Genomic DNA, 27,718 nt, shown 5'->3' with positions numbered 1-27,718 from the left:
ATTGTATTGCTATAAACTTCCCTCTTAGAACTGCTTTTGCTGCATCCCATAGATTTTGAGTCGTCGTGTCTCCATTGTCATTTGTTTCTAGGTGTTTTTTGATTTCCTCTTTGATTTCTTCAGTGATCACTTCGTTATTAAGTAGTGTATTGTTTAGCCTCCATGTGTTTGTATTTTTTACAGATCTTTTCCTGTAATTGATATCTAGTCTCATAGCGTTGTGGTCAGAAAAGATACTTGATAAATTCCTATACACTAAGGATGAAAAATCTGAAAGTGAAATCAAGAAAACACTTCCATTTACCATTGCAACAAAAAGAATAAAATATCTAGGAATAAACCTACCTAAGGAGACAAAAGACCTGTATACAGAAAATTATAAGACACTGATGAAAGAAATTAAAGATGATACAAATAGATGGAGAGATATACCATGTTCTTGGATTGGAAGAATCAACATTGTGAAAATGACTCTACTACCCAAAGCAATCTACAGATTCAATGCAATCCCTATCAAACTATCACTGGCATTTTTCACAGAACTAGAACAAAAAATTTCACAATTTGTATGGAAACACAAAAGACCCCGAATAGCCAAAGCAATCTTGAGAACGAAAAACAGAGCTGGAGGAATCAGGCTTCCTGACTTCAGACTATACTACAGAGCTACAGTAATCAAGACAGTATGGTACTGGCACAAAAACAGAAATATAGATCAATGGAACAGGATAGAAAGCCCAGAGATAAACCCACGCATATATGGTCACCTTATCTTTGATAAAGGAGGCAGGAATGTACAGTGGAGAAAGGACAGCCTCTTCAATAAGTGGTGCTGGGAAAACTGGACAGCTACATGTAAAAGTATGAGATTAGATCACTCCCTAACACCATACACAAAAATAAGCTCAAAATGGATTAAAGACCTAAATGTAAGGCCAGAAACTATCAAACTCTTAGAGGAAAACATAGGCAGGACACTCTGTGACATAAATCACAGCAAGATCCTTTTTGACCCACCTCCTAGAGAAATGGAAATAAAAACAAAAATAAACAAATGGGACCTAATGAAACTTAAAAGCTTTTGTGCAGCAAAGGAAACCATAAACAAGACCAAAAGACAACCCTCAGAATGGGAGAAAATATTTGCAAATGAAGCAACTGACAAAGGATTAATCTCCCAAATTTATAAGCAGCTCATGCAGCTTAATAACAAAAAAACAAACAACCCAATCCAAAAATGGGCAGAAGACCTAAATAGGCATTTCTCCAAAGAAGATATACAGACTGCCAACAAACACATAAAAGAATGCTCAACATCACTAATCATTAGAGTAATGCAAATCAAAACTACAATGAGATATCATCTCACACCAGTCAGAATGGCCATCATCAAAAAATCTAGAAACAATAAATGCTGGAGAGGGTGTGGAGAAAAGGGAACCCTCTTACACTATTGGTGGGAATGTAAATTGATACAGCCACTGTGGAGAACAGTATGGAGGTTCCTTAAAAAACTACAAATAGAACTACCATATGACCCAGCAATCCCACTACTGGGCATATACCCTGAGAAAACCATCATTCAAAAAGAGTCATGTACCAAAATGTTCATTGCAGCTCTATTTACAATAGCCCGGAGATGGAAACAACCTAAATGTCCATCATCGGATGAATGGATAAAGAAGATGTGGCACATATATACAATGGAATATTACTCAGCCATAAAAAGAAACGAAATTGAACTATTTGTAATGAGGTGGATAGACCTAGAGTCTGTCATACAGAGTGAAGTAAGTCGGAAAGAGAGAGACAAATACCGTATGCTAACACATATATATGGAATTTAAGGGAAAAAATGTCATGAAAAACCTAGGGGTGAAACAGGAATAAAGACACAGACTTACTAGAGAATGGACTTGAGGCTATGGGGAGGGGGAAGGGTAAACTGTGACAAAGCGGGAGAGAGGCATGGACATATATACACTACCAAACGTAAGGTAGACAGCTAGTGGGAAGCAGCCGCATAGCACAGGGAGATCAGCTCGGTGCTTTGTGACCGCCTGGAGGGGTGGGATAGGGAGGGTGGGAGGGAGGGAGACACCAGCAGGAAGAGATATGGGAACATATGTATATATATAACTGATGCATTTTGTTGTGAAGCTGAAACTAACATACCACTGTAAAGCAATTATACTCCAATAAAGATGTTAAAATGAAAAAAAAAAAAAAGAACATTTAAGAAAAGTTAAATCTTTACAGTTACCAGAACATAGCAAGATATTTCTTGGTCTGTCTCATTTTGTGTATTTGATCATTATGATAAAAAATATATGCTTTTAAAACTCCATTACAAATTTGGTCAATACATAAAGAATAATACAACTATATTATAGATCTGTTTCTCAACAGCTGCATCATGAACATAAGCTATTGCTAATCAGCATGTTTTTTTGTGGTACGCGGGCCTCTCACTGTTGTGGCCTCTTCCGTTGCGGAGCACAGGCTCGGGACGTGCAGGCTCAGTGGCCATGGCTCATGGGCCCAGCCACTCCGCAGCATGTGGGATCTTCCCGGACCGGGGCACAAACCCGTGTCCCCTGCATCGGCAGGTGGACTCTCAACCACTGCGCCACCAGGGAAGCCCCTAATCAGCATGTTTTAACAATATATTTATTTTTAAGAAAGACAATTTTACTGCTTCATCCTTATCTCTGCATTTTTATTTGCCATATGTGTATATCCAAGTAGAGAATAAATTAAAATTGGCTAAATATTTTTTGGGATCTAACATGTTTTCTTTTCCTGGAAGACAGTCTCAATACAATGAAGAGGCAGCAATTTCTACTCCTAATAAATGCTTAACAATATTTTGATATTTTAAAAGATAGGTAATGAAATACTGAGTGATTAACTGAAAACTAAAACTGGGTTTGATAGGAATATTTCATTAGCACAGATTAAGATAAGAAGCCCATAATCAAGCTTGGCTTATATTTTCAGTTAAAAGTAAACTAGAAAAGGAACATAAAGAGTTGAGTATCTATAGGCAACATTTCCAAAGACCAGGATCATTTTAAAAATAAAAACAAACCAAGTTAACATGTTATACAAAGGAAGATATTCTGATAGAATTAATAAATAGATTAATACAGAAAAAAAGTACCTGTGCCAAGCTTTATTTACCTGTGAAAAAGAAATCCATATTTTCTTTTCTGCAAACAAGGTTACTTTAAAAAATACTTTCCTGGAGCATTCTTACTTTCAAAATAACTAAACTTTTTCATTAAAATGTATAGAATATAATTTTTTAGAAGGAAATGCATCTAACCTTGTAATTTTGATTCAATTCCATCTTTGCTCAATCCAGATGCAAAACCTATATAAGTTATGACAATTTATTAAAAATAAAATACAATGAGATGAATTCATCTTTATAAGCTCACTTTATACCCCAGTTAACTAGAAAAGAGTAATCTAACTCAATCTTAAATAGAAGAAAAAAGTAGCTTAAAGTTAAAACAAGGCTTAAACATCTATAGAAAATAAACACTGTTGTGAAATCCTTTCAATATCAATTGGCTATCTCTTGTTATTTTTATTGTATAACAGTGACCAGGAATACTACATGTATTTTTTTTCCTTAGAGGTCTGAAAGTTTTGAACCTATGTGTATTAGAATGGTATTATAACACGTCAGGTTTTAATTTGATATTCTGCAATCCCAAGCATTTTTATTTTATAACCTGTACCACATGAAAGAACCCTCTAGAAGCAACATAACCATATGTGTGCTAGCTTTAGAAGCAAGAAGAAAATTCCAGCAGCAACAGTATTACTATATACTTTGATTTGAACACCAGTTCAGACAAAATTCAAAATCTCTTTTTGACTTTAACTTATTTTAAATAATTTTAGGTATTTAAAAAATTTTTGAGATAACTTTTTTCTAAAAGATCTATTTTTAATGGTGTTGATTTCAAACCTTATTAAAAGACTAGAAGTAAAACAGATAAATATTTCTCACGTTTCTCTACTCTTGCTCTAACTGTATTTGTTATAATTGTTTTTACTTCTGCTAACTATTAGTTTCTATAATCTATTCTGTGACTTATTAGTATAAAGTAGGCCCAATTGGCTTGATAAAGTTACTACTCTTCAAAATCAAAGTAACAAACCATAATGAGATGGATTTTTCAAGGCTCTGATATAAAGCAAGGTTGATCGTATCCATTCCAAAGCAATATTCACATCTGTGATGGTATGCAATACTATCTCCGCATTTAAATGCTCAATAAGATGTCTGTGCAAACTAATGAAAAAAAAACCTTTTCATTAGTAATATATATTTCAGTGCCATACAACTGTTACTTGTTTAGAATAATATTTGAATAATTCAATAATTTAATTGAATAATATTGTTACTTTAATAATTCATGAAAGTTAACTTAATTTTCAAAAATATGACAAAACCTTAAAATGTCAGTTTAACTTTTAAAAACATTATAGATTTCTCTCTACTCCATGGATCTAGAAGACATTATTGCTTTAAAAAAGGGTGGGGAGTGGATTACATCCTATTTTCCCCAAAAGTATTATAATCAAACACTTTACTAAAAGGTCTCAGGTTGCCTGTCTCCTACTATTATGCAAATTTTAAAGATGTAAAAAGATGTGAAAATTACATTCCTCCCATTACTAATTTGGCCTTTTATAACAAGGATACATGCAACTGCATGCTAAGAAGCATTGCTGAACAAAGATATTACACTGTCTCTTTTTTAACTATTAAATTTCTTAAAAGTACACACTTTCTAATTAGATTATTGAAAAGTTTCAAGAAAATCCCCTAATATATTAAAAGGAAAAATACAGCCTATATTAACATTAACGTATTAACATCTTTTGGGAATATTTTCCATATTACCTGCTTTCTACAGTGTCACTACAAGCTAGCATCTGAATATACTTCTCTTTTGTACTTAACCGAGTCATAATAACTGCAGTAGCTGTAGTGTCAAACTGGAAGGAAAAAAAAAAAAAAAGAAAACAGAGAAATTTAGTAAAGAAAAGCACATGTTGATACCAGTCTTCTTCAATAACTCAAGATTTTCATTTTATATTAAACAGTTCCCTGTCTTAAACAACAGGTCAAGAAGGCCTTAAAAATGCTTCTGAATTTGAATATTAACTGAAAATTTGACTTAAAAACCTTCCAAGAGTATAGATGTAAAAGTACCACTTTGGTTTCAATGTAACATAATTTTGGCAGTAGTAATATCAAAACAAACTTAGGTAACTGGTTAAAAGCTGTAAGATTCGGGGCAATTTATTTATAATCTAATTTATCCTATAATAATTATAAATTTGTATGACACAATATTTTGATATTCTTTGAAAAGATATTCTTCCTAAATTTTCCCTTAGTACCTATATGAATGACTTCTTTATTCAAGAATTTGTCAGATTAGGCCATGTTTTATAATGCGTATGGGCTGATTTTTAATTGTCGCAATATCTTGGGACCACTGTTGGCATTTTGTGCTAGGATCCAGGGATGGTACATGTTCTGCAATGTATGACAGTCCTACACAATGAAAAACTGTCCCATCCAAAATGCCAATAGCATCCCTATTCAGAATAAAAAACAAACAAAACCAAAAATACTCAAAACCAAAAAAACTCTTTAACAGCATACACATTAATAAACCCAACCATTTATCAACCCAACCATTCATCAACCAATGGGAGCTTAGAGGGAATGAAGGGAGTATGTCTCCTTTGGTGAGACTTGTTTTACTTCTACTCCTCCGTTAAAGTACATTTTCTTAGTTACATTTATGCTTAAACCTAATCTAAACGTGAAATGTTAATCTTTTGTTTAAGAAAAAATACAAAATTATTTCCTTTTTTTGCTTTTTATCTTGTCTTTAAAATAAATTACAAAAAGTGAAACACTGTCACTTACTTGAGGTCGACCAGCTCTACCAATCATCTGTAGAATATCTGTTTCACTGTACTCTTCAAACATTCCTCCAGCATAATGCATTGTAGATTTTATAACTACTAGGTGAGCAGGCAAATTTACTCCCATGGCTAAGGTACTGGTAGTAACTGCATCAAATTATGGAATATTACTTTTACGTCATATAACTTTATTGCTTCAAGTAAACATTTTCTTATAGAAGATATATTCTTATAAATGTAATAAAACTCATATATAGGAAATTTAGAATAAAAAGGAAAAAGAAAACATTACAACGTAAAATAATATATCTTAAAACCAAAAAGCTACTAATTCTTACTTTTCAAATTGCACTATGTTCAGTAAGATGATAAAGAACTAAAATTGCCAGAGAGTTTACTATAGCACGTATATGTATGGATAGTTATATAATTTTAGATTCTTGGAAGAAAAGCAGAAATGAGTCAGAATACCTGAGCTTTTTCTTTTTCCAAAAGATCTCATAATATTCACAAGAATACGTTTTACTTACAAAGAACTGGTAGATCTCCAACAGTAAAAGCTCCTTCAACTACTTTTCTATCTGACAGCTCCATACCAGCATGATGATAAGCAACACCATGTATTAAGATATCTATAAAAGAAATATATCATCTGTTATGTACTGTTGATATTTCATCAGTAATTGGCTCTTTTTATCTATAGCTGAAAATACTATTCAAAAATTATCTCTAAACCTACCTCTCAGTTTTGAATCTCTTATGGAATATGCACAGTTATGTAACCTATTTTAAAAAACACAAAATTATTGAGTTATTCCCATTAACATCAAAACTCTTAGTATATTAGTTAATTATTTTGAAGATTACAGATATCAAAATATTTTCACAACATCATTTTTTGAAAACCATCTTTAAGAAGCAGAGAATATCTAACTTTCATACTGAGAAGTCCCTAATTTATAACTAAGAAAAAAAAAACCTAAATAATCCAATTTTAAAAAGGGCAGAGGACCTGAATAGACTTTTTTTCAAAGATGACATCCAAATGGACAGCAGAACAAGAAAAGGTGCTCAACATCACTAATCATCAGGGAAATGGAAATCAAAACCACAATGAGATATACCCTCACACCTGTCAGAATGGCTATTATCAAAAAGACAACAAATAAGTGTTGGTGAGGATGTGGAGAAAAGGGAATCCTCATGCACTATTGGTGGGAATGTAAATTAATGCAGCCACTATGGAAAACAATACGGAGATTCCACAAAAATTTTAAAATAGAACTACCATATGATCCAGCAATTTCACTCCGAGGTGTTTATCCAACAAAAACAAAACCACCAATTCAAAAAGACATATACACCCCTATGTTCATTGCAGCATTATTTACAATAGCCATGATATGGAAGCAACCTAAGTGTCTAACAATAGATGAATGGATAAAGAAGATGTGGTACTTGTGTGTGTGTGTGTGTGTGTGTGTGTGTGTGTGTGTGTGTAAAATATTACTCAGCCATAAAAAAGAATGAAATCTTGCCATTTGTGACAACTGGATGAACCTACAGGGTATTATGCTAAGTGAAATAAGTCAGACAGAGAAAGACAAATAAGTGAAATAAGTCAGACAGAGAAAGACAAATACCACATGATTTCACTCATGTGGAATCTAAAAAACAAAACAAATGAACAAACATAAAATAAAAACAGAGTCATAGATACAGAAAACAAACAGGTGGTTGCCAGAGGGGAGAGAGGTGGGTGGAGGAAAGAAATGGGTGAGGGAGATTAAAAGGAACAAACTTCCAGTTATGAAATAAATGAGTCATGGGTACAAAATGTGGAGTGTGGGAATATGGTCAATAATTATATAATATCTTGCATAGTGACAGATTGTAACTAGACTTATCATGGTGATCATTTTGAAATGTATGGAAATACTAAATCACTGTGTTGTGTAATAGGAACTAACACAGTGTTGAAGGTCAATTATACTTCAAAAATGAACAAATTCATGGAAAAAGAGATCAGATTTATGGTTACCAGAGGCGAGGGGTTGAGGGGGTGGGGAGGGGCAACTGGATGAAGGAGTCAAAAGGCACAAACTTCCAGTTATAAGATAAATAGGTACTAGGGATACAATGTACAACATGATAAATATAATTAATACTGCTGCATGTTACATATAAAAGTTGTTAAAAGAGTAAATCCTAACAGTTCTCATCACAAGTGAAAAACATCTCTATTCCTTTAATTTTGTATCTATATGTATGGATGATGAATATGCACTAAACTTATTGTGGTAATCATTTCATGCTATATGTAAGTCAAATCTTTATTCTGTACACCCTAAACTTATACAGTGCTATATGTCAATTATATCTCAAAAAAACTGGGGAAAATAGGGAAATAAATAATTATAAATAAAATCACAAAAAAAAAAAAAAAGAGAGAAAAATACCCCCAAAGGCTCAGGAAACATTTTCACAATGAGAATACTACCAATTAACTTCCTGAAGTTAACTAAAATTTTTTAAAATATAGAAATATTTTTTTAAGTTAAATGCATGATACAACAGAAAAATTATTTTTAAAAAAGCTAAAGAGACCAGAGTACACAAAAAGTTGGGCATGTTAGACAAGTTTAGAAACCTTAGTAACAGAATCTGGGGTTTATGGGCAAAAAGAAATCTTGAGGGAGCTGCTAGAATGTGACTGGTTAAAGGGGAATTGACATAAGCAGCAGTCTCTTCCCCTAGTCTATAGCAACTCAAAATGGCATTCCACTCCTTTTCACTTATGCTTTTCTCAGGGAATGAAGTAAAAGCCGAACATACAAATGAGAATCTATTCAATTGTTTATTGTGCCTGAGTAACAGACTGACCGTGATATATGATAAATATTCTCTAGAGTATAAAACAAAGAGGTAGGTAGAAAGAAATCTATGTTATTGTTATCTTGATAGCATTAATTTCACATTTTCCCTTTCTGTCTACCTCTTAGACCTCATGTACTTTTTTGGCTATAAGCTCTATTTTGGTTTCTCCTTCTCTGGCTCTCTACTGTATCTTATTGTTTAATCATGCTTTGCTGATGTTTGTAACAAAAGCTGCACCATAGAGAGTTTTTATCTTATGGCTGTAACTAAGGAGATCAAGTTAAATCCTTAAAGCAGAAGTAAAATTATGAAAATAGTATATACAGCATGGATAGGTGGCTGCATATGTAATTCTTTAATGCACTAAATGACTAGAGATCCACCCTTTTAGTGGATAGAAAGTCAAATGTCAGAAAGCTAAAGTGGTATCCTCTAGGTTTGGTACACATCTTTGGTTGAAAAGTAACCAAAGGTGTAGCCACAGGGTAGACTGTAATTGGAAAGCTGATCTGATCCAAAGTGAGGAAAGTACATCCCCCACCGTAGAAAATTAGTCAGAAAAATCAGTATCTGCTCATATCCACATGTAATGATCTAATCCAACTTTGGTTTGAGGTCTACCACTAAACTTATTTATTTCCAAAAATTGTTATTAATAATAAGCTAATATTAGTAGTAAGCATGTGCTGGCACTCTGCTGAGTCTTGCTAAGATTGAGGGGTAAATAAGATGACCATGAGTCCTTCTTTCCTCAAGACGTTTACAATCTAAGGAATAGAACAGATATTAAATAACAATTAAACAAAAGCATATTTATTATAATTACAGTAAGTTTTATGAAATAAAAATATAGGGTGCCTGTAAAAGCAAATAAAGGGACACTAAGAATCATGGAAAACTTCTTAAGAAACTGATATTAAAGGTGAGACTTGAAGGATGAATAAGAGGTAAAAAACAATTCTGGGCAAAGAAAATATGATTCAGGAAAGCTCTCTGTAGGATAACAGTTTGGTGTATTCACAGAACACATTATACAGGGTATTGCAGGCAATATTAAGTATTTAGGATTTTAGCCTAATGACAACAAGAAACTATTAAAGTGTTTTAGGCAGAAAAATGACATGTTTAGATTTGTAATTTTAAACATTCACTCTACTATGAATATAATAGATTAAAGTGGGATAAGAGTGTGTTTGTGGTCATCAGATAAAAGGCAAGAGATTAATAATTACTTGAATGGGGAAGGTGGCAGTGTTGATGAAGATAAAATGATATATTTGAGATATATTTACAAGTAAGAATAGACAGGACTTGGTAATTGATTGCCTATGGGGAAGAAGGTGAAGGAGATGTCAATGACAGGTTTCTGCATGAGCAACTAGGGAGATGATAAATAATCAGGATGGGGAACACTGGAGGAGGAACTGACTTGAGAGAAAGAACCAAGGTTCTCTTTTGGACATACTGAGTTTGACATGCCCACAGATATACAATCGGAGATGTCAGGCAGGTGGATGGTAGACCTGGAGCTCAGAATGGAGGTCTGTGTTGGAGCTGTAAATTTGTAAATTCACAGACATATATAAATATGTGTATACATATGTTCTTTGAACCATGTGATAATGAGACTCAAATACCTAGGAGTGTGGCATTAGAAAGAATGAACCTTGGATAGAACCCCTAGAATGTTAACATTTAAGAATCAGGTATTATAAGTGAAAAGGGACTGAGAATGAGTAGAAAGCAAAGTAGCAAGAAACATGGTAGAAATGATCATGGAAACACAGAGTCTGGAATTTTTAAATTGGGTGGGAGTGGTCAAATGTGTTAGAAGCTCCTGAGAAATCAATTAACAAGATCAGCTTTAGTAAAAGATTACAACAGATACTGGATTGAAAGTGAGTAAAAAATTGAAGACAGCAATATGAATAATCTTTCAAATCTGGCTATGAAATAAAGAAGACAGGATCACAGTTGCATCAAGATTCATTGTCTTAATCATCCAACTTACTTTTATCCTTATTTTACAGATGAGGAAACTAAGGCTTAGAGAGGTCAAGTAACTTGAAAAGGTCAACCCAGTTTTCTCATCTCATCTAGGTTATCCCTAAAAGTCTTTCTACCTCCAAGAAAAAAATTTAAAATATACCTCTGTTTCTGTTCCACAGTCATAATAAATTTCGCATCTTTCACAAGAACAGAAGCAGCCTGTTGCACACCTTTCCTTGTTGCACAAAACTAAAAATGAATGAATAATTTTTGTATTAATCATATTAAAAACTGAACATTACACTAAAAAATAAGCAACCAACAAACCATACCACAAGCGTGGGTTTCTGATCAGAGTACGTTTGTATAACACTGGCAACTTTGTAGTTGAGGGTTAAATCAAACTTAAATTCGGTTTGGTTATTACTGCAGGGAAATCCAAGGACCACTTTCTCAAGTTTCACTGGTCTATGTCCCTCATCCATTTTCAGACATACAGCAGATCTTTCACCATCTGAAAGCCATTCTGCAATCTTTAAATGACAGAAACATACACATTAAATTTTTTTCTAGTAAAGTTTTATGGCTAAAAAGCCCAATTATAGTTCACTTTAAAGTCAAGTTTAAAAATATTTAGTCAAGTAGTCTTTTTCAACATTACATATTCTAGTGACACTGTTCTATTGATATATTGGTAAATATTTTCAATAACAGTGGTTCAAGATTATACCCACTTTTAACATGGTAAACTTCCAATTAATTATTATTATTTTGTTTTATTTTCCTCCTAAGAGTCTAAAGTAAAATTAAAATTAATTTCAACAGAGAAGTCAAATTTCTCACTAGCACTGTAACTTCTTTGCTATTTTTCAGAATGATGCCCAGATATGGCTGACACTTCTCTTGTGTTATCCTAAATATTAGCTGAAGAGTAGCAAAGTAATGATTGGCTTAGACTGGCAAAGGCTGACAACTTTTTTAAACAAAGAACAAATAAACACTGAGAGATAGCAGTGCCAAAAGCACATTTCAGACTCAATGCTAGAGTCCTTAGTTAATTTCTGGAGCTGTGGAGAGCCATCCTTAACTTCACATAGCCTGGTTAGTAATCAGGCTTCCGTGCCCTGCTATGAAACTGATTGTTTCTTTGACAGGAAGATAAATTAATGAGTTTTTAATGGCACAGGAAGGAAATATTAAAACATTTTCAAGGCTCTCATGGGTAGGGATGAGAACAAGAATTTACAGTTTGAGCAGAGCAGAAGGCAAAGGTTGAAGGCCTTAACTCAGGGGAAAACTGAGGTAGAGGACTTGTAGAAAGAGACAGAGAGATAGCATTCACAGAAGTAGTGATTATCACAAAGGGGAAGAGAGTTTCAAGAATTACAGAGTATTGATATTTTGTCACTGCTTACGAATAAATAAGAAAAGTTTAGTATCCCAATGTGAAAAAAGGGTTAAGTCTATGGCCTTGCAGGTTGCAAAATAAGAACTTAAAATAGTTGACAAATATATTAATATTTACTTCAGTAAATCAATGTAGTAATCAATGCAGTACAAAATTTTAAAATAAGGTACCATTTCAAATAACAAATTTGAGAACTATTTAAAAGTAATAATAACAATAATAATTTCATTATTATACTATCCAGCATTAGAATACAGAGAAATGGCTGATGGTAGAGGTATAAATGAATATAACATTTATTGAAAGCACTGTGTTCTTAGAGTTTTATATACCCTTTGACTCAGTTATTCTACTTTAGCAGACCATCCTAAGGAAATAAATGTGATGTTTTCTTAGATATAATTTCAAGACTATTTACAATAGCAAAAAATGGAAACAATCTTCCACCATTAAGGTATTAAATAAATTACAATAAAACCACAAAAAATTGTATTAAAGAAGAGTAGTTAATAACATGGAAACATTTGTAGCTAACATGCAAGTCATAAAAGTGTATGTATATTATGATTCCATCAATACATCTAGAAGGACAAATGCTGGGTTTTTTTTAATTTACACATACTTTAAAATTTTCTCTATTATTCTTGAATATAAACAAAACAAGTAGTCATTTTAAGAACAAAAAGGATTAACTGTGCTAAACTAAAGATAAAGGCAAAATTTTACATTGGATTAGAGAATACTGTACAACAGCTTTTGTGGAAACAATTTCTAAGAATTAGCTGGGGGAAAAGTCATGTTACAGTAGGCTGAGAAGTAAATAGGATTAAGAAAGCAGAGTGAAATTGTACTACTTTTCAAGTTTGCCAAAAAACTGAAGAAGAAAATTAGGACATGTGTTTGTTATAGAAAGTATAATACTGTACAATTATTTCTTTACATGTTCATGTACCCTATTAACCATGAGATCCTCTTCAAGAGCAGGGTCTATATGTTTTCACTTTTGCATCTATCATTAGTGCTTACCACAATTCCAGGCACATAGAATTGGGGGTAACATAACACCTCATATTATGAAGTGTCTAAAACCCATGAAAGTATGACTTTTAGATACTATTAAACAATAGACTTGCACCAAACATATTTTATTAAGCGAAATCAACCAAATTTTATGGCCTTAATGCTGTCATACCCTATGAGATCTAACCATAACTTTCCACAATATACTTTTCCTATTAAGTTGGTTAGGTGATTTACAGAAAAAAAAAAAAACCCTCACTTTTCTCTAAGATTAAATATTTCACTAAGTCATAAAAAATTCTGATAGACTAAAATTCTAACTTACATCCTCAGCATTTGGAATTGTTGCAGATACAGCTACAAATCTCATTGGAATAATACTGCTGGTATTTTCTACAGCATGAGATAAAAACTGCACAGTTTTCATTCTGCTGACTACAACTTCAAGAGTTGGTCCACGATTTTCATCTTTTACAACGTGTATCTGAGAAAAAAATTAAGACTCATTAGCTATAAAAATAAAAATCTATCTAGTCAATTAAAATGTAAAACAATATTAAACACTCTTTCTTAAGAAAATAAGCATTTTCCACTTGAAGGGATAAAGCAAACATAGAGTTTGGTTGAAAATGTCTTGTTTCTTTATATCCATTCAAATCATCTCTTCATGTTTATCTCTGAAAGTGAATAACGCGTTCACTACCTCATCAATGAGAAACAATCGAACCAGCTGGACCAAAGAGTTGTCTCTCCATTTCCTAGTCATGCTATCCCATTTTTCCTAGAGAAAAAATGCAAGTGGTTTAACATGATAAGGAATTATAATAAGTATTATTAAGATGTTGGTAAAAATTTTAACATGACTTGTTACAAATGATGGGCAATATTTTAGTTGATGTCTTAAAAGTATCCCAAAAGATACTTAAAGATTTTTAAAATTTTAAAGAATTTTGATAATCATGTGTTTAAAAAATTGAACTCCCATTTATTTTTTAAGTTTAATCAAAAATATTCAAAAGTATAGTCTAATTACCCTTTCTAAGCTCTACCAAGGTCCTCCTGCTACAATACATAATATTTGGATAAAGAATACAAGCAATAAGTATGATTACAAATCATCCACAATAACAAACTGCCTATTCATATCTTTTGCCTATTTACTCCATTTGGTTGTTTGTCTTTTACTTAATTGATTTGTTAGTATTCCGTATGTACCCTGAATACTAGTACGTATTGTTTGCTTCACATTGCAATTATAGTCTTCTACTTTGTATTTTCTTTTAACTTTTTTCCATGGTGAAGAGAAAGAGATATTTGCTAATAAACCAAGGAAATAATAAAATATAAGCAACACCTACTGGAGTTGTCATAATAATATGGGCTTGCTGAATCTCAAATAAGTCATCCATTACTGTATCTCCAGTGAGTTCTTTACAGTTCAATCCTATTGGTCCAAATTTTTCTTTCCAATCATCAAAACGCTGACTACACAGGGCTTTTATTGGTGCCACTACAACAATATAAGATATTTATTTTAAATATCAGTGCAATTTGAAAATTATTTTCACAAATAGTTAATAAAGTTAGCACACATCTAGGTGCTGCCTAGTATTTATAAATTAAAAATTAACAATATAAACATATTATTTAGAACTATAAAAGTAATCACCAAACAGAACTAAAAATAGAAAAAGAAGTGATTCCTCAGGAGATTGTAACTAAGAATGAAGAAAGGTAGGGTGGAAATTATCACCCTTTGTGATCACTGATTTTTTTAACCATGTGTATAAATTATTTTGATGAAAAATTTTTAATATATACCTAAAAAAAGAGAATAGAGGTTCCTATGGAAATTTCTCAGATTACAAAATGTTTGATTCTATTTGTTCATCTTCCCTGTCCTTTTAAAAATAAACATGTAAAGGCCAAATTCTCAATTCCAATACTATTTTTATTTGTAAATCTGGGAAAATGTGTTTTGAATTTAATGTTAACAGATAAGACCAAATGTGACAGGTCTTTATTTAAAAAGTATGGAAAACCAAATAATAATTCTTATGTCTTGAATTTGAACTTATTTCTTACTTTTACCTCAATGGTTTATCATTATTATAATTAATTATCACTCTTTCAATATATAAATACTTACTGTAAACAATTTTAATGTTCGACCATGGCAATGGTACTTCCATTAACAATCTTGTTATAGCTAGCTCAAACAATACAGTTTTCCCCGAACCAGTTGGAGCACAAATCACAAAATTCCTATCTGTATAAAGAAGCTAAAAAATAAAATTTAATCAACCATAGAATATACAGAAATTTTCAATTCTCAATTTGTTAGAAAGTATGCCTTAAGAAGACTCTATGGAATAATAGTTCAAACATCTTTACCTCTAAACTTATTAAAATTATAAGCTGGCTCTAGGTCTATCACCCTCAAAAAATAAAACTATTAATAATTTATCATCTTGTTTGGTCAAAGTAATATGCTAGATAGACCTAGAAGAAAATAATTTCTTTAGCTTCCAGAAAAATTGTTATAAATCTAATAAATATAAAAAACCCACCTATGAAAATTACATGCATTCATTTAACAAACATTTTTTGAGCTCTTATAATGTACCAGTCACTGAGTATAGCACTGAAGACAAAAAGATGAATGTGATCTAGTCTCTGCCCTTAGAGAGCACACAATCTAGTAAGAAAAGGCAGATAAGTAAATAATTAAACAAAATACTTACATCATCAAAGGCTTTGGACTGTATATAGTTGAAATATGGGAATTCTTTGAAAATACTTCTAAATTTTGCCGCTGAGAATAACATTAAGGAGTTAAATATTTCAGAATTTTAAAAGTCAGTTACTCTTAACTTAAAAATTAAGTTAATATTGACTTTGACAATATTTAATGATGATGCTTAATACTTGCTATTTTATCATAAGAAAGGAATTAACAGATATAGAGGGAAGCACCGAGATGGCAACATAGGAGGCTCCTGAACTTCCATCCTCCCATGGACCCACTGATCAAACAGCTACATGTGGAGCAATTCCCTCTGAGAGAAATCCCCAAACTAGCTGAATGATTCCTTTACAACAGATAAATGAGAAAATACCTACATCAAAATGGGTGGGAAAGGCTGAGAAACTCTTGCCATAAATCCCACTCCTGGCACATCACCATACAGTTGGGAAGAAACCTCCAACTCCCAGATCCTCCCTGAGGAGCAGAGGGTTTGGACCACACATCTAGTGCCCCAATTTTTAAGGCTCCTGCCTGAGGGATGGGCTCTCAGAACACCCAGTTCTAGAAGCCAGAAGGGCTTGCATTTACAAGCAAAGAAAATAAGCATCTTTTAAATGGGCACAGGAACATCCCACTACCCCTGCAGGTATACATCCAGGCTCAGTGCAGAGGGGGCAGGCAAAAATGCCCATCTTCAGTTTCTCCCTGAAAGGAATTTTATTGCATACTTTCTCAGCTGCTGCCTGAAGTTCTGGCTTCTAATCAACCTGCATCTAGGTGCTGACTGACTGCAATCCTCCCCTTTGGGACACTGATGGATCTTGGCACACCCTTAACTTCTGTGAGCCACTAAGAACAAAGGCAGAGGCTTGGATAATCACAAAGGTTTGACAGGTAACTAAGAGCCCAGGCCAGGTTGACTGGAAAGGTTCATCTCTTATACCAGACCAATCTCTCAAGACTGGGGAGGTACCTGTTTTGTCTAACGTTCAGAGACCAAGACAGAAAGTCAAGAAAAATGAAGAAACAGGGGAATATGTTTAAAAAATAAATAAATAAATAAATCTCCAGAAACTGAATTTAATGAAACAGAGACAAGTGATTTACCTGATAGTTCAAAATAACACATAAAGATGCCCATCAAGGTCAGGGAAGCAATGCATGAGCAAAATGAGAATTCCAACAAAGTCATATAAAATATTTAAAAGTACCAAACAGAAATCATAGAGCTAATGAACAGAATAACTGAACTGAAAATTTCAATAGAAGGTTTCAACAGAAGACAGATCAACTGAAAGAAAGGATCAGTGAACTTGAAGACAGGGCAGTGGAATTAATGCAATCACGGGAGCAAAACGAAAAAAAAAGAGTGAGAAAGAGTGAAAGCAGTTTAAGGAACTTATGGGACACCATCAAGTGGACCAATATACACATTATAAGGGTTCCAGAAGAAAAAGAGATAAAGGGGAAGAAAGCTTATTTAAAGAAATAATGGCTGAAAACTATCCTAGCCTGGGGAAAGAAACAGACATCCAGATCCCAAAATCCCAGAAATGACTAAAGAAGGTGAATCTCAAGAGACCCACACTGAAACTCACAGTAATTAAATTGCCAGAAGTTAAAGACAAAGAGAGAACCTTAAAAGCAGTAAGAGAAAAGAAACTTGCTACATACAAAGGAATTCCCATTAGATTGAGTGAATATTTCAGCAAAAACCTTGTAGACCAGATTGTGGAATGATATATTCTGGGTGCTGAAAGAAAAAACTGCCAACTAAGAATATTTTACCTGGCAAAGCTGTCCTTCAGAATTGAAGGAAAAATAAAGAGTTTCCTAGACAAACAAAAACTGAAGGTGTTCATCACTAGACCAGCTTTACAAGAAATGCTAAAGGAAGTTCTTTCAAGCTGAAATGAAAGGATGCTAATTAGTAACAGGAAAACATATAAAAGTACAAAACTCACTGATAAAGGTTGATACATAGTTGCATTCAGAATACTCTAATATTGTAATGGTGGTAGTTAATCACTTATAACTGTAGTATAAATGTTAAAAGACAAAAGTACTGTATCTATAATAATTTATTAATGGAGACACAATATTAAAAGATACAAATTGTGACATTAAAAACATAAAATGTGAGGGCTTCCCTGGTGGTGCAGTGGTTGAGAGTCCGCCTGCTGATGCAGGGGACATGGGTTCGTGCCCCGGTCCGGGAAGATCCCACATGCCGCTTGGAGTGGCTGGGCCCGTGAGCCGTGGCCGCTGGGCCTGCGCGTCCGGAGCCTGTGCCCTGCAACGGGAGAGGCCGCAGCAGTGAGAGGCCCGTGTACCGCAAAAAAAACCCCATAAAATGTGAGAAAGTGAATGTAAAATTGTAGAGCTTTTGTACGCATTCAAAGTTAGTTTTATCAGCTCAAAAGAGACTGTTAAAACTGTAAGATTTTTTTATGCGAGTCTCAAGGTAACTACAAAACAAAACTCTACAGTTGATACACAAAGATAAATAAAAAAGAGTAAGAACATACCACTACAGAAAATCATCAAATCACAAAGGAAAAGAGCAACAGGAGAAGAAAGGAGCAACAGAACTACAAAACATCAGAAAACAATAAAATAAGTCCAACCTATCAATAAATACTTTAAATGTAAATGGACTAAATTTTCTAATCAAAAGTCATAAAGTGGCTGAATGGATTTTAAAAAACAGGACTAAATTATTTGCTGCCTATAAGAGATTCATTTCAGCTTTAAAGACCCACAAAGAAAGTAAAGGGATGGAAAAAGATATTCTATACAAGTGGAAATCAGCAGAAAGTAGAGGTAGCTCTACTTACATCAGACAAAATAGACTTGAAGCCAAAAACTGTAATAAGAGACAAAGAGGTCATTATAATTATATAATCCTCCATTGGGAGGATACAGCAACTGTAAATACTTATGCACCCAACATTGGAACACCTAAATATATAAAACAAATATTAACAGATCTGAACATAGAAATAGACAGCAATACAATAATAGTAGGGGGCTTCAAGACCCCACTTTCAATAATGGATAGATCATCCAGAAAGAAAATCAATAAGGAAACATCAGACTTAAACTATACCTTATACCAGATGGCTCTAACAGATATACACAGAGCATTCCCTTCAGCAGCAACAGAATACACATTCTTCTTAAGTGCACATGGAACATTCTCCAGGAAATATCGTATGTTAGGGCACAAAACAAGTCTTAAGTTTTAAAAGAAGAATGAAATCATATCAAGCATCTTTTCCAACCACAATAGCATGAAACTAAAAATCAATTAAAAGAAGAAAACTGGAAAATTCACAAATATATGGAGATTAAACAACATGCTCCTGAACAACTATTAGGGTCAAAGAAGAAATCAAAAGGGAAATCAAAAACATACCTTGAGACAAATGAAAATGGAAACACAACATACCAAAACTTTTAGGATGCAATAAAAAGCTGTTCTAAGAGGGAAGTTTATAGTGATAAGTACAAAAATGAAGAAAAATGAAATATCACAAATAAACAACCTAACTTTACATCTCAAGGGACTGGAAAAGGAGGAACAAAATAAGTCCACAGTTAGTAGAAGGAAAAAATAACAAAGACTGGAGCAGAAATAAATAAGAGACCAGAAAAACAATAGAAAAGATCAATGAAACAATGAGCTGGGTCTTTTTGAAAAGATTAACAAAATTGACAAAACTATAGCTAAGATAACTAAGAAAAAAAGTAGAGATGATTCAAATAAATAAAATCAGAAATGAAAGAGGAGAAAACACAACTGATAAGACAGAAATACTAAGGATCATAAGAGACTACTATGAACAATTATATGCCAAAAAGTAGATAATCTAGAAGAAAAGGAAAATTCCTAGAAACAAGAACCTATCAAGGCTGAATCATGAAGAATAGAAAATCTGAACAGATCAATTACTAGTAAGGAGACTGAATCAGTAATCAAAAATTTCCCAACAAAGTCCAGGACCAGATGGCTTTACTGGTGAATTTACCAAATATTTTAAAAGAATTAATACCAATCCTTCTCAAACTCTTCCAAAAACTAAAAGAGAAGGGAATGCTTCTAAACTCATTTTATGAGGCCAGCATTCCACTGATACCAAAGCCAGATAAGAACACCATAAGAAAAGAAAATTACAGGACAATATCCCTAATAAACATAGATGCAGAAACTTCAACAAAATATTATGAAACTGAATTCAACAGTACATTAAAAGGATCATACCCCATGATCAAATGGAATTTATTCCTGGGATATAGGATGGTTCAACATCCACAAATCAATCAACGTGATATACTGCTTTAACAAAGCAAAGAATAAATATCATATCATCTCAATAGATGAGGAAAAAGCATATGACAAAATACAGCATCTTTTCATGATAAAAACTCTCAAAAAACTGGGTACAGAAGGAATACACTTCAACATAATAAAGGCTGTATATAACAAGCTCACAGCTAACATTCATACCCAATTATGAAAAACTGAGTTTTTCCTCTGAGGTCAGGAACAAGACAAGGATGTCCATTCTTGCCACTTTTATTTAGCATAGTATTAGATATCCTAGACACAGCAATCAGACAACAAAAAAAAAAAAGAAAAAAAAAAAGAAAAGGAATCCAAATTGGAAACAAAGAAGTATAACTGTTTCTATTTCCAGGCGACAAGAAACTATATATAGCAAAACCAAGACTCCACACACACAGACCAAAACAAAACAAAACAAATAAACAAATTTTAAAAACTGTTACAACTAATAAACAAATTTAGTTAAGTTGCAGAATACAAAATCTATATACAAAAATCAGTTGTATTTCTATACAGTAACAATGAAATATCAGAAAGAAAAATGAAGCAAATAATCTCATTAACAACAGCATCAAAAAGAATAAATACTGAGGAATAAATTTAACCAAGGACGTAAAAGATCTGTAAACTGAAAACTATAAGACATTGATGAAAGAAATTGAAGACACAAATTAATGGAAAGATACTTCATATTCATGGATTCAAAGGATTAATATTGCTGAATGTCCACACTACCTTAAATGATCTACAAATTCAATGCAATCCCTATCCAAACTCCAATTGCATCTTCACAGAAATAGAAAAAACAATCCTAAAAATCATATGAAACCACACACACACACACACACACACACACACACACAAAAAACAGCTAAAGCAATACTAAGAAAGAAGAACAAAGCTGGATGTAACACACTTCTTGATTTCAAACTATATTACAAAGCTATGGTACTCAAAGCAGTATGGTACCGACACTAAAAACAGACACATAGATCAATGGCGCAAAATATCCAGCCCAGAAATAAACCCATGCATATATGGTCAATTAATTTTCAACAAAGGAGTCAAGAATTGGGAAAGCATAACCATTTCAATAAATGGTGATGGGAAAACTGTATATCCACATGCCAAAGAATGAAACTGGACCCCCATCTCACACCATACACAAAAATAAACTCAAAATGGATTAAAGACTTAAACATAAGACTTGAAATCATAAAAGTCCTAGAGGAAAACAAAGAGGAAATGCTTCTTGACACTGGTCTTAGCAATGATGTTTTGGATTTGAAACCAAAAACAAAGGCAACAAATGCAAAAATAAACAAGTGCGACTACGTCACACTAAAAAGCTTTTTCACTGCAGAAGAAACCATCAACAAAATGAAAAGACAACCTATGGAATGGGAGAAAATATTTGCAAACCAAACATCCAGGGCTTCCCTGGTGGCACAGTGGTTGACAGTCTGCCTGCCGATGCAGGGGACATGGGTTCGTGCCCCAGTCTGGGAAGATCGCACATGCCGCAGAGCGGCTAGACCCGTGAGTCATGGCCGCTGAGCCTGCGCATCCGGAGCCTGTGCTCTGCAACGGGAGAGGCCACTACAGTGAGAGGCCCGCGTACTGCAAAAAAATAAATAAATAAAAATAAAAATAGGCAAAGGACCTGAATAGACATTTTCCCAAAGAAGACATACAAATGGCTAACAGCACATGAAAAGGTGCTTATCCTCAGTAATCATTAGGAAAATGCCAATCAAAACCACAGTGAGTTGGCACCTAACACCTGTTAGAATGGCTATAATCAAAAAGATAAGAGATAAATGCTGGCAAGGATATGGATGAACGGAACCCTTGTACACTACTGGTAAGAATATAAACTGGTGCAGTCCTTATGGAAAACATTATAAAGTGTCCTCAAAAAATTAAAAATAGGAGTACCACATGGTCCAGCAATCCCTGGGTTATATCCAAACGAAACAAAATCAGTATCTCAAAGAAATATCTGTATAGCCACGTTCATTTCAGCATTACTCACAGTAGCCAAAGTATGGAAACAACATAACCATTAAGAAATGAACAGATAAAGAAAATATGTATACAACAGAATATTATTCAGCCTTTAGAAAGAAGGAAATTATGCCTTTTGTGACAACATGGATGAAACTGGAGAGCATTATACAAAGTGAATTAAGCCAGACAGAGAAAGACAGATCCTTTCTGTGATATCTGCATGATATCACTTATAAGTGGAAATTAAAAAAAAAAAGTCAGACATAAAAATAGTACAATGAATGGTGGTTGCCAGGGGCTGGGGGTATGGGAGAAACAGAGGCTGGTAATGGTAAAAGAGTACAAACTTTCAGCTACAAGATGAGTAATATCTGAGGATCTAATGTATAAAATGGTGAGTAGAGTTGAAAGTACTGTATTGTATAACTGAAATTTGCTAAGAGAGTTGAACTTAAGTGTTAACGGTTCTCATCCAAAAAAACAAAAAAAAAGGTAAATATGTGAGGTGATGGATGTGTTAACTAACTCGATGGTGGGAACATTTTGTAATGTATACATTTATCAAACTATCATATTGAACACTTTAAATGTACTATAATTTTATTTGTCAATTATACCTCAGTAAAGCTGGGGTGGGGGAGGAATTAAAATTATTCCAGTCCCCAGTCACCTTCCATATTCTGAAGAGAACTTGTAAAGTCCTTATGGAGAAACAAGGTTATATAAGGGTTATACTTTGACAATTAGATCTGATAGAAGAGATGCAGAAACATATGTAAAAGTATATCAGAACTAACAATGTGGTTTATCTTTTCCAGAGTGGTATTTTTTTCTTATTCATCTTGATGAGGCCATTTGATATTTATCTCTTCTTTAAAATTCCAAATTTCATTTTTTAATTGTTGATTACGTTTCATTAGCTGATGTGTGTTGCTGCTGGTCACCTAACCCTGAATTCCTTTGTTTTTGGTAATTTCGTTGTGCTAAGTGGTGGATTTAATTGCAATTATCAGCATACTGGCTCAACAAGGACTTAAATCGTCCTTCCTCTAAGAAAGCTCAAAAATATTAATAGATATAAAGAATAAACTGTCCCCTCTCCAAGTTAAGAGTCTATTGCCAGTTTGGGAGATATTTGTACTTGCATGGATTCTTATTAGTCTGAATCACATTTGTCAACTACATTTATGAAACACTGTGCAGAATACTAGACTCAGAAAGCTGCAGGAAGTTGTAAATAAAGAAGAAAATGAGTTCCTGAAACTGATGCTGTTACAATCAATTAGGAGATATAAAACAGGTAATATATCTGAGAACACAAATACATAGTTATTTAAGCAATTACATTTTTATGAAGATATTAAAAAACTGACGGATTGTGATAAGTGATCCTGATAAAAGTTAAATCAGAGCATATTACTTCTCTGCTCAAATTCCCCCATTTCTCTCAAAGTATATGGCCACAAGGCCCTACATAATCTTGCCTCCCCACTCCACCTTTGTGTTTCTGACCTCATGTCCTACTACTCTTGCTTCTGACTCATTTCCTCTGGCTTTATTGGACTCTTTTATGTTTTTCAAAAACATCAGCCATGTTTTTGCTGTAAAGCCCTCCCTCTGCCTAGATTGTTCTTCCCTCCATATTTCCTTGGCTCTTTCACTTCCTTCATGTGCTTACATCTCAACTTCTAAAGAAGACATACCCTAATTACTCTATTTAATTCTAATCCTGAGCCCCCATTCCAGAATTCCCAATGTAATCTCCTTTACTCTGCCCCACTTTTTTCTTTTTTCATATTACTCATCACCTTCTAAAATACTATATGACTTATTTATATACTATTACAATTGTTCTGATCTATCCTCTTCTCCATCCCCATCCCAAGAATGTTAACTTCTCAAGGGCAAGAATTCACTGCCTGTTTTACTAACTGACATATCCCAAATGCCTGGTACACATTAAGAACTCAATACAGGCCTGCATTTATTAAATCAAGCAGATAATTTATAAACCTTCATTTTACTTTCAATTGTGCACTGTGTCAGAATACTCATTGCAAAACAAAAATGTAATACTGAGTTTGTCAATCCATCAGTTTTTGAACGAATCTCATTTTTCCTTCAAAATATATCTCTTCCTTTAAAATATTTATTTGTAACAAGCCCACAAGTGGGTCATCATGCTGGTTTTTCTCTCATCAGGTAATTCCACATCAATTTACACTCACAAAAATGAATCTATGATTCAGAGTAGATGTAAAATCAGTTTCTAGCTCATGAGAAAACTCAGCTACTAAGTATAGCATTTATCATCACTATCAACACTTCATATCAAATTTTTCCTTTTTTTTTTTGCGGTACGCGCGCCTCTCACTGTTGTGGCCTCTCCCGTTGCGGAGCACAGGCTCCGGACGCGCAGGCTCAGCGGCCATGGCTCACGGGCCCAGCCGCTCCGCGGCATGTGGGATCTTCCCGGACCGGGGCACGAACCCGTGTCCCCTGCATTGGCAGGCGGACTCTCAACCACTGCACCACCAGGGAAGCCCCAAATTTTTCCTTTTGTCCGAAGAATTCTCAGCAGTCTCACTGCAATTACATGTTATAACGGGATGCGGGGCGGAAGGAGCAGGATGTCTGCAGAACTGAAAATGACAACAGTACTGTAGCAGGATCAATCTGACCAAACTTCTATTGTCCTGAGGATTCAAATATAGTAAACTATTGTAAAATAATCAGAAAATAAGTCCAAGTAATCCCCAGACTCTCAAATTATTGTAACTAGCATTCAATCTTCCACTTTAAATATACCCTTGGAAACAATAAAGTGCAGCAAGTTCAACAAGTTTGACAGCAAATGAACTTTTTGGACAATAAATCAATGGACACAAGAGTAGGCAGTAGTCTAGCTAACAAAGAGACCTAAACAACAGAAGCACTTCAGCTATGCTAAGATAGCAAGAAAATCTTTATAAAACTCTTCAAAAATTAGTCACATTATGGCAAGTTCAGGTATGGGATAAGAATTTTCCATCATACAGATAATGAAACTACTTTTAACTGTTTACTGCTAACCTATTTCCTACATTCCCACACTATTTAGATCATCAGAGAGAAGGAAGTGCAACAAGACTGAGACAACATGATGAAGAGGAGCACTAATGGCTGGCCATTTCTGACATTATTATATCATATATAATCCTTTTATTGTCCCCTCCTCCCATTCTAATTCAGTTCAGTTATATGCACTGGAGGCAATTTTTCACAAGTGGTCAACCAAACATTTTCTAACTATACTTCAGAATTCTCAGTCCCCAGAGTACCCAGGATTAGAATCACTCATCCCTAGATTTCTCTAGCTCAACAGCCCCATATCTGGAATTCACTGTTTTGCCAACTAGATCATAACTTTTGTGGATTCTAGAGCCTTCCCCAGCTTTGAGTCACTATTTCTATAATCCTAAAGCATGGCTTAGGTAATGTAACTTGACCTGCTCAAAAATATTGCATGGTTTCTCTTCATGGCTTAGTAAATATATTAAAAATAAAAGCTTCTTGGTATTCATGGCATTAAATGATCTAATCCTAAAATACCTATCCATCATTATTTCCTCCTACTCCTTTTTTTAAAAAAAAAATACAATTCCTTTTTACTGCATTTTAAAAAAATTTATTTATTTTTTTGGCTGTGTTGGGTCTTCATTGCTGTGCGTGGGCTTTCTCTAGTTGTGGCAAGTGGGGGCTACTCTTCATTGTGGTGTGCAGGTTTCTCATAATGGTGGCTTCTCTTGTTGCAGAGCACAGGCTCTAGGCATGCAGGCTTCAGTAGTTGTGGGGCTCACAACTACTCAGTAGTTGTGGCTTATGGGCCCTAGAGTGCAGGCTCAGCAGTTGTGGCACACGGGCTTAGTCGCTCCGCGGCATGTAGGATCTTCCCAGACCAGGGCTTGAACTCGTGTCCCCTGCATTGGCAGGCAGATTCTTAACCACTGCACCAGCAGGGTAGTCCCCCTACTACTCCTTTAATCATGACTTTTTTCACCCAAACTGGAATACTTGTTCTTTCCAAACATATTCCATACTTTCTTACCCTTGCCCTTGCTCATGGCTACTCTTTTGCCAGAACAACTTCTCCTCTTTATACGGCTTTCAATGAATTTGGAGATAAGAAGATACATAAGGCTTGGTCCTTGCCTTCAAGGAGTTCATAGGTCATAGGGAAGTAGTTACAGAAACAGCTGATGAGTTACTGTTACAGACATATATAAAGTATCAAAGAAGCAAAGAGAATGTTACCTCCAGAACACACATATATACTCAAAATAATTACGTTGGAAATACCCAGACATGTAAATAGGTATACTCTGCAAATTAGGTTATTTCAAAAATTACTAGATTTGTAAAAATGTCCCCAGTCCATAGAATATCCCATTCTCAGTCATTTCCCCTACCCATGTTTATACCAATACGCTGTTCTTACACAAAATATAGGAAATTATCTGTATCAATTTGTAAGTAAATATGCTCACAGTTCATTCAGTAATACAAATCTCATATCTGTACTTGTCACAGACTGGTAACAAACAGTTCACAACTGGTACCAGTCCACAGATCACACTTTCAGTAGCACTATCACACATATTGGGACTCTTACATGACCCAAAAGATTCACTTTTCCCTCTTCTTCTTTGTCAACCAAAACAAACAAATAGAAACACAATGATACAAAATGTTTTAAAATTATGACTTCAAATATAATGCTGCTATAGCAAAATAATTTAAAGGATACGGATTTCTGTGACAGCCTTCAAGGAATTGAAACCATTTTCTGTTACCCCTAAAAAAAAATCCTACATACTTATGCATATTTTTAACCTTTTCCATAAAAGCTACTTCAATAAAATTTGTATAACTTTTCATTGAGAGCACAGTTAAAACAATATTAGATCACAGTTTAAAAAAACAATGCAATATAGTAAAGAAATTGTACATAGAGACAGCCTACTCAAATTTTTGTATCCTTACCTATGTTAAGAAAAACAGACTAGACTGTACTTTTAGAAAACCAACTGAAAAAGCAAGGAATTACCTTGAACTTCATGAGGCTGGGAGGCAACTGAAAAAGATGGTCCTTTGATTATGCCTTCTCTGATTTCAGAAGCAGAAAAAGTATCACTGGCTCTAAACATATTAATGTCTGAATATTGAGGTTTCTGCTTACTATTGCTATAGTTCCATGATTTCCCTTTGCTCATTTCCATTTGGACAGTTTTCACTGAGCCAATATGAGAGTCCAAGTTTACTCTGTCATTGGAATAAGCACTTCCGTGTATATTGTCAGATATTTTAAATAATC

At 33.9% G+C, this 27,718-nt stretch overlaps 1 protein-coding gene across 2 annotated transcripts in view; it reads right to left on the bottom strand.

The window, feature by feature from the left end:
• The window catches only part of HFM1 (helicase for meiosis 1), a 128,951-nt gene that overhangs the window by 84,786 nt on the left and 16,447 nt on the right, over positions 1 to 27,718 (bottom strand). For both annotated transcript variants that reach the window (XR_007478961.1, XM_033432488.2), the window contains exons 4-18: positions 27,452 to 27,717; positions 27,152 to 27,199; positions 16,003 to 16,073; positions 15,408 to 15,540; positions 14,617 to 14,768; positions 13,962 to 14,039; positions 13,584 to 13,742; positions 11,163 to 11,363; positions 10,991 to 11,079; positions 6,704 to 6,747; positions 6,495 to 6,596; positions 5,966 to 6,111; positions 4,925 to 5,019; positions 4,176 to 4,309; positions 3,329 to 3,376 (exon numbers count right to left, since the gene is read on the bottom strand). Coding sequence is in view for 1 of the 2 variants with exons in the window: in XM_033432488.2 (XP_033288379.2) it covers positions 3,329 to 3,376; positions 4,176 to 4,309; positions 4,925 to 5,019; positions 5,966 to 6,111; positions 6,495 to 6,596; positions 6,704 to 6,747; positions 10,991 to 11,079; positions 11,163 to 11,363; positions 13,584 to 13,742; positions 13,962 to 14,039; positions 14,617 to 14,768; positions 15,408 to 15,540; positions 16,003 to 16,073; positions 27,152 to 27,199; positions 27,452 to 27,717 (1,766 nt within the window). In the remaining variant the exon portion in view is untranslated. The remainder of the gene's footprint in view (positions 1 to 3,328; positions 3,377 to 4,175; positions 4,310 to 4,924; positions 5,020 to 5,965; positions 6,112 to 6,494; positions 6,597 to 6,703; positions 6,748 to 10,990; positions 11,080 to 11,162; positions 11,364 to 13,583; positions 13,743 to 13,961; positions 14,040 to 14,616; positions 14,769 to 15,407; positions 15,541 to 16,002; positions 16,074 to 27,151; positions 27,200 to 27,451; position 27,718) is intronic.

The sequence above is a fragment of the Orcinus orca genome, chromosome 1, assembly GCF_937001465.1.
Source record: "Orcinus orca chromosome 1, mOrcOrc1.1, whole genome shotgun sequence".
NCBI lineage: Eukaryota > Metazoa > Chordata > Mammalia > Artiodactyla > Delphinidae > Orcinus > Orcinus orca.
The sequence above is the reverse complement of the archived record's forward strand: the minus strand, read 5'-3'. Positions and strand labels throughout refer to the sequence as shown.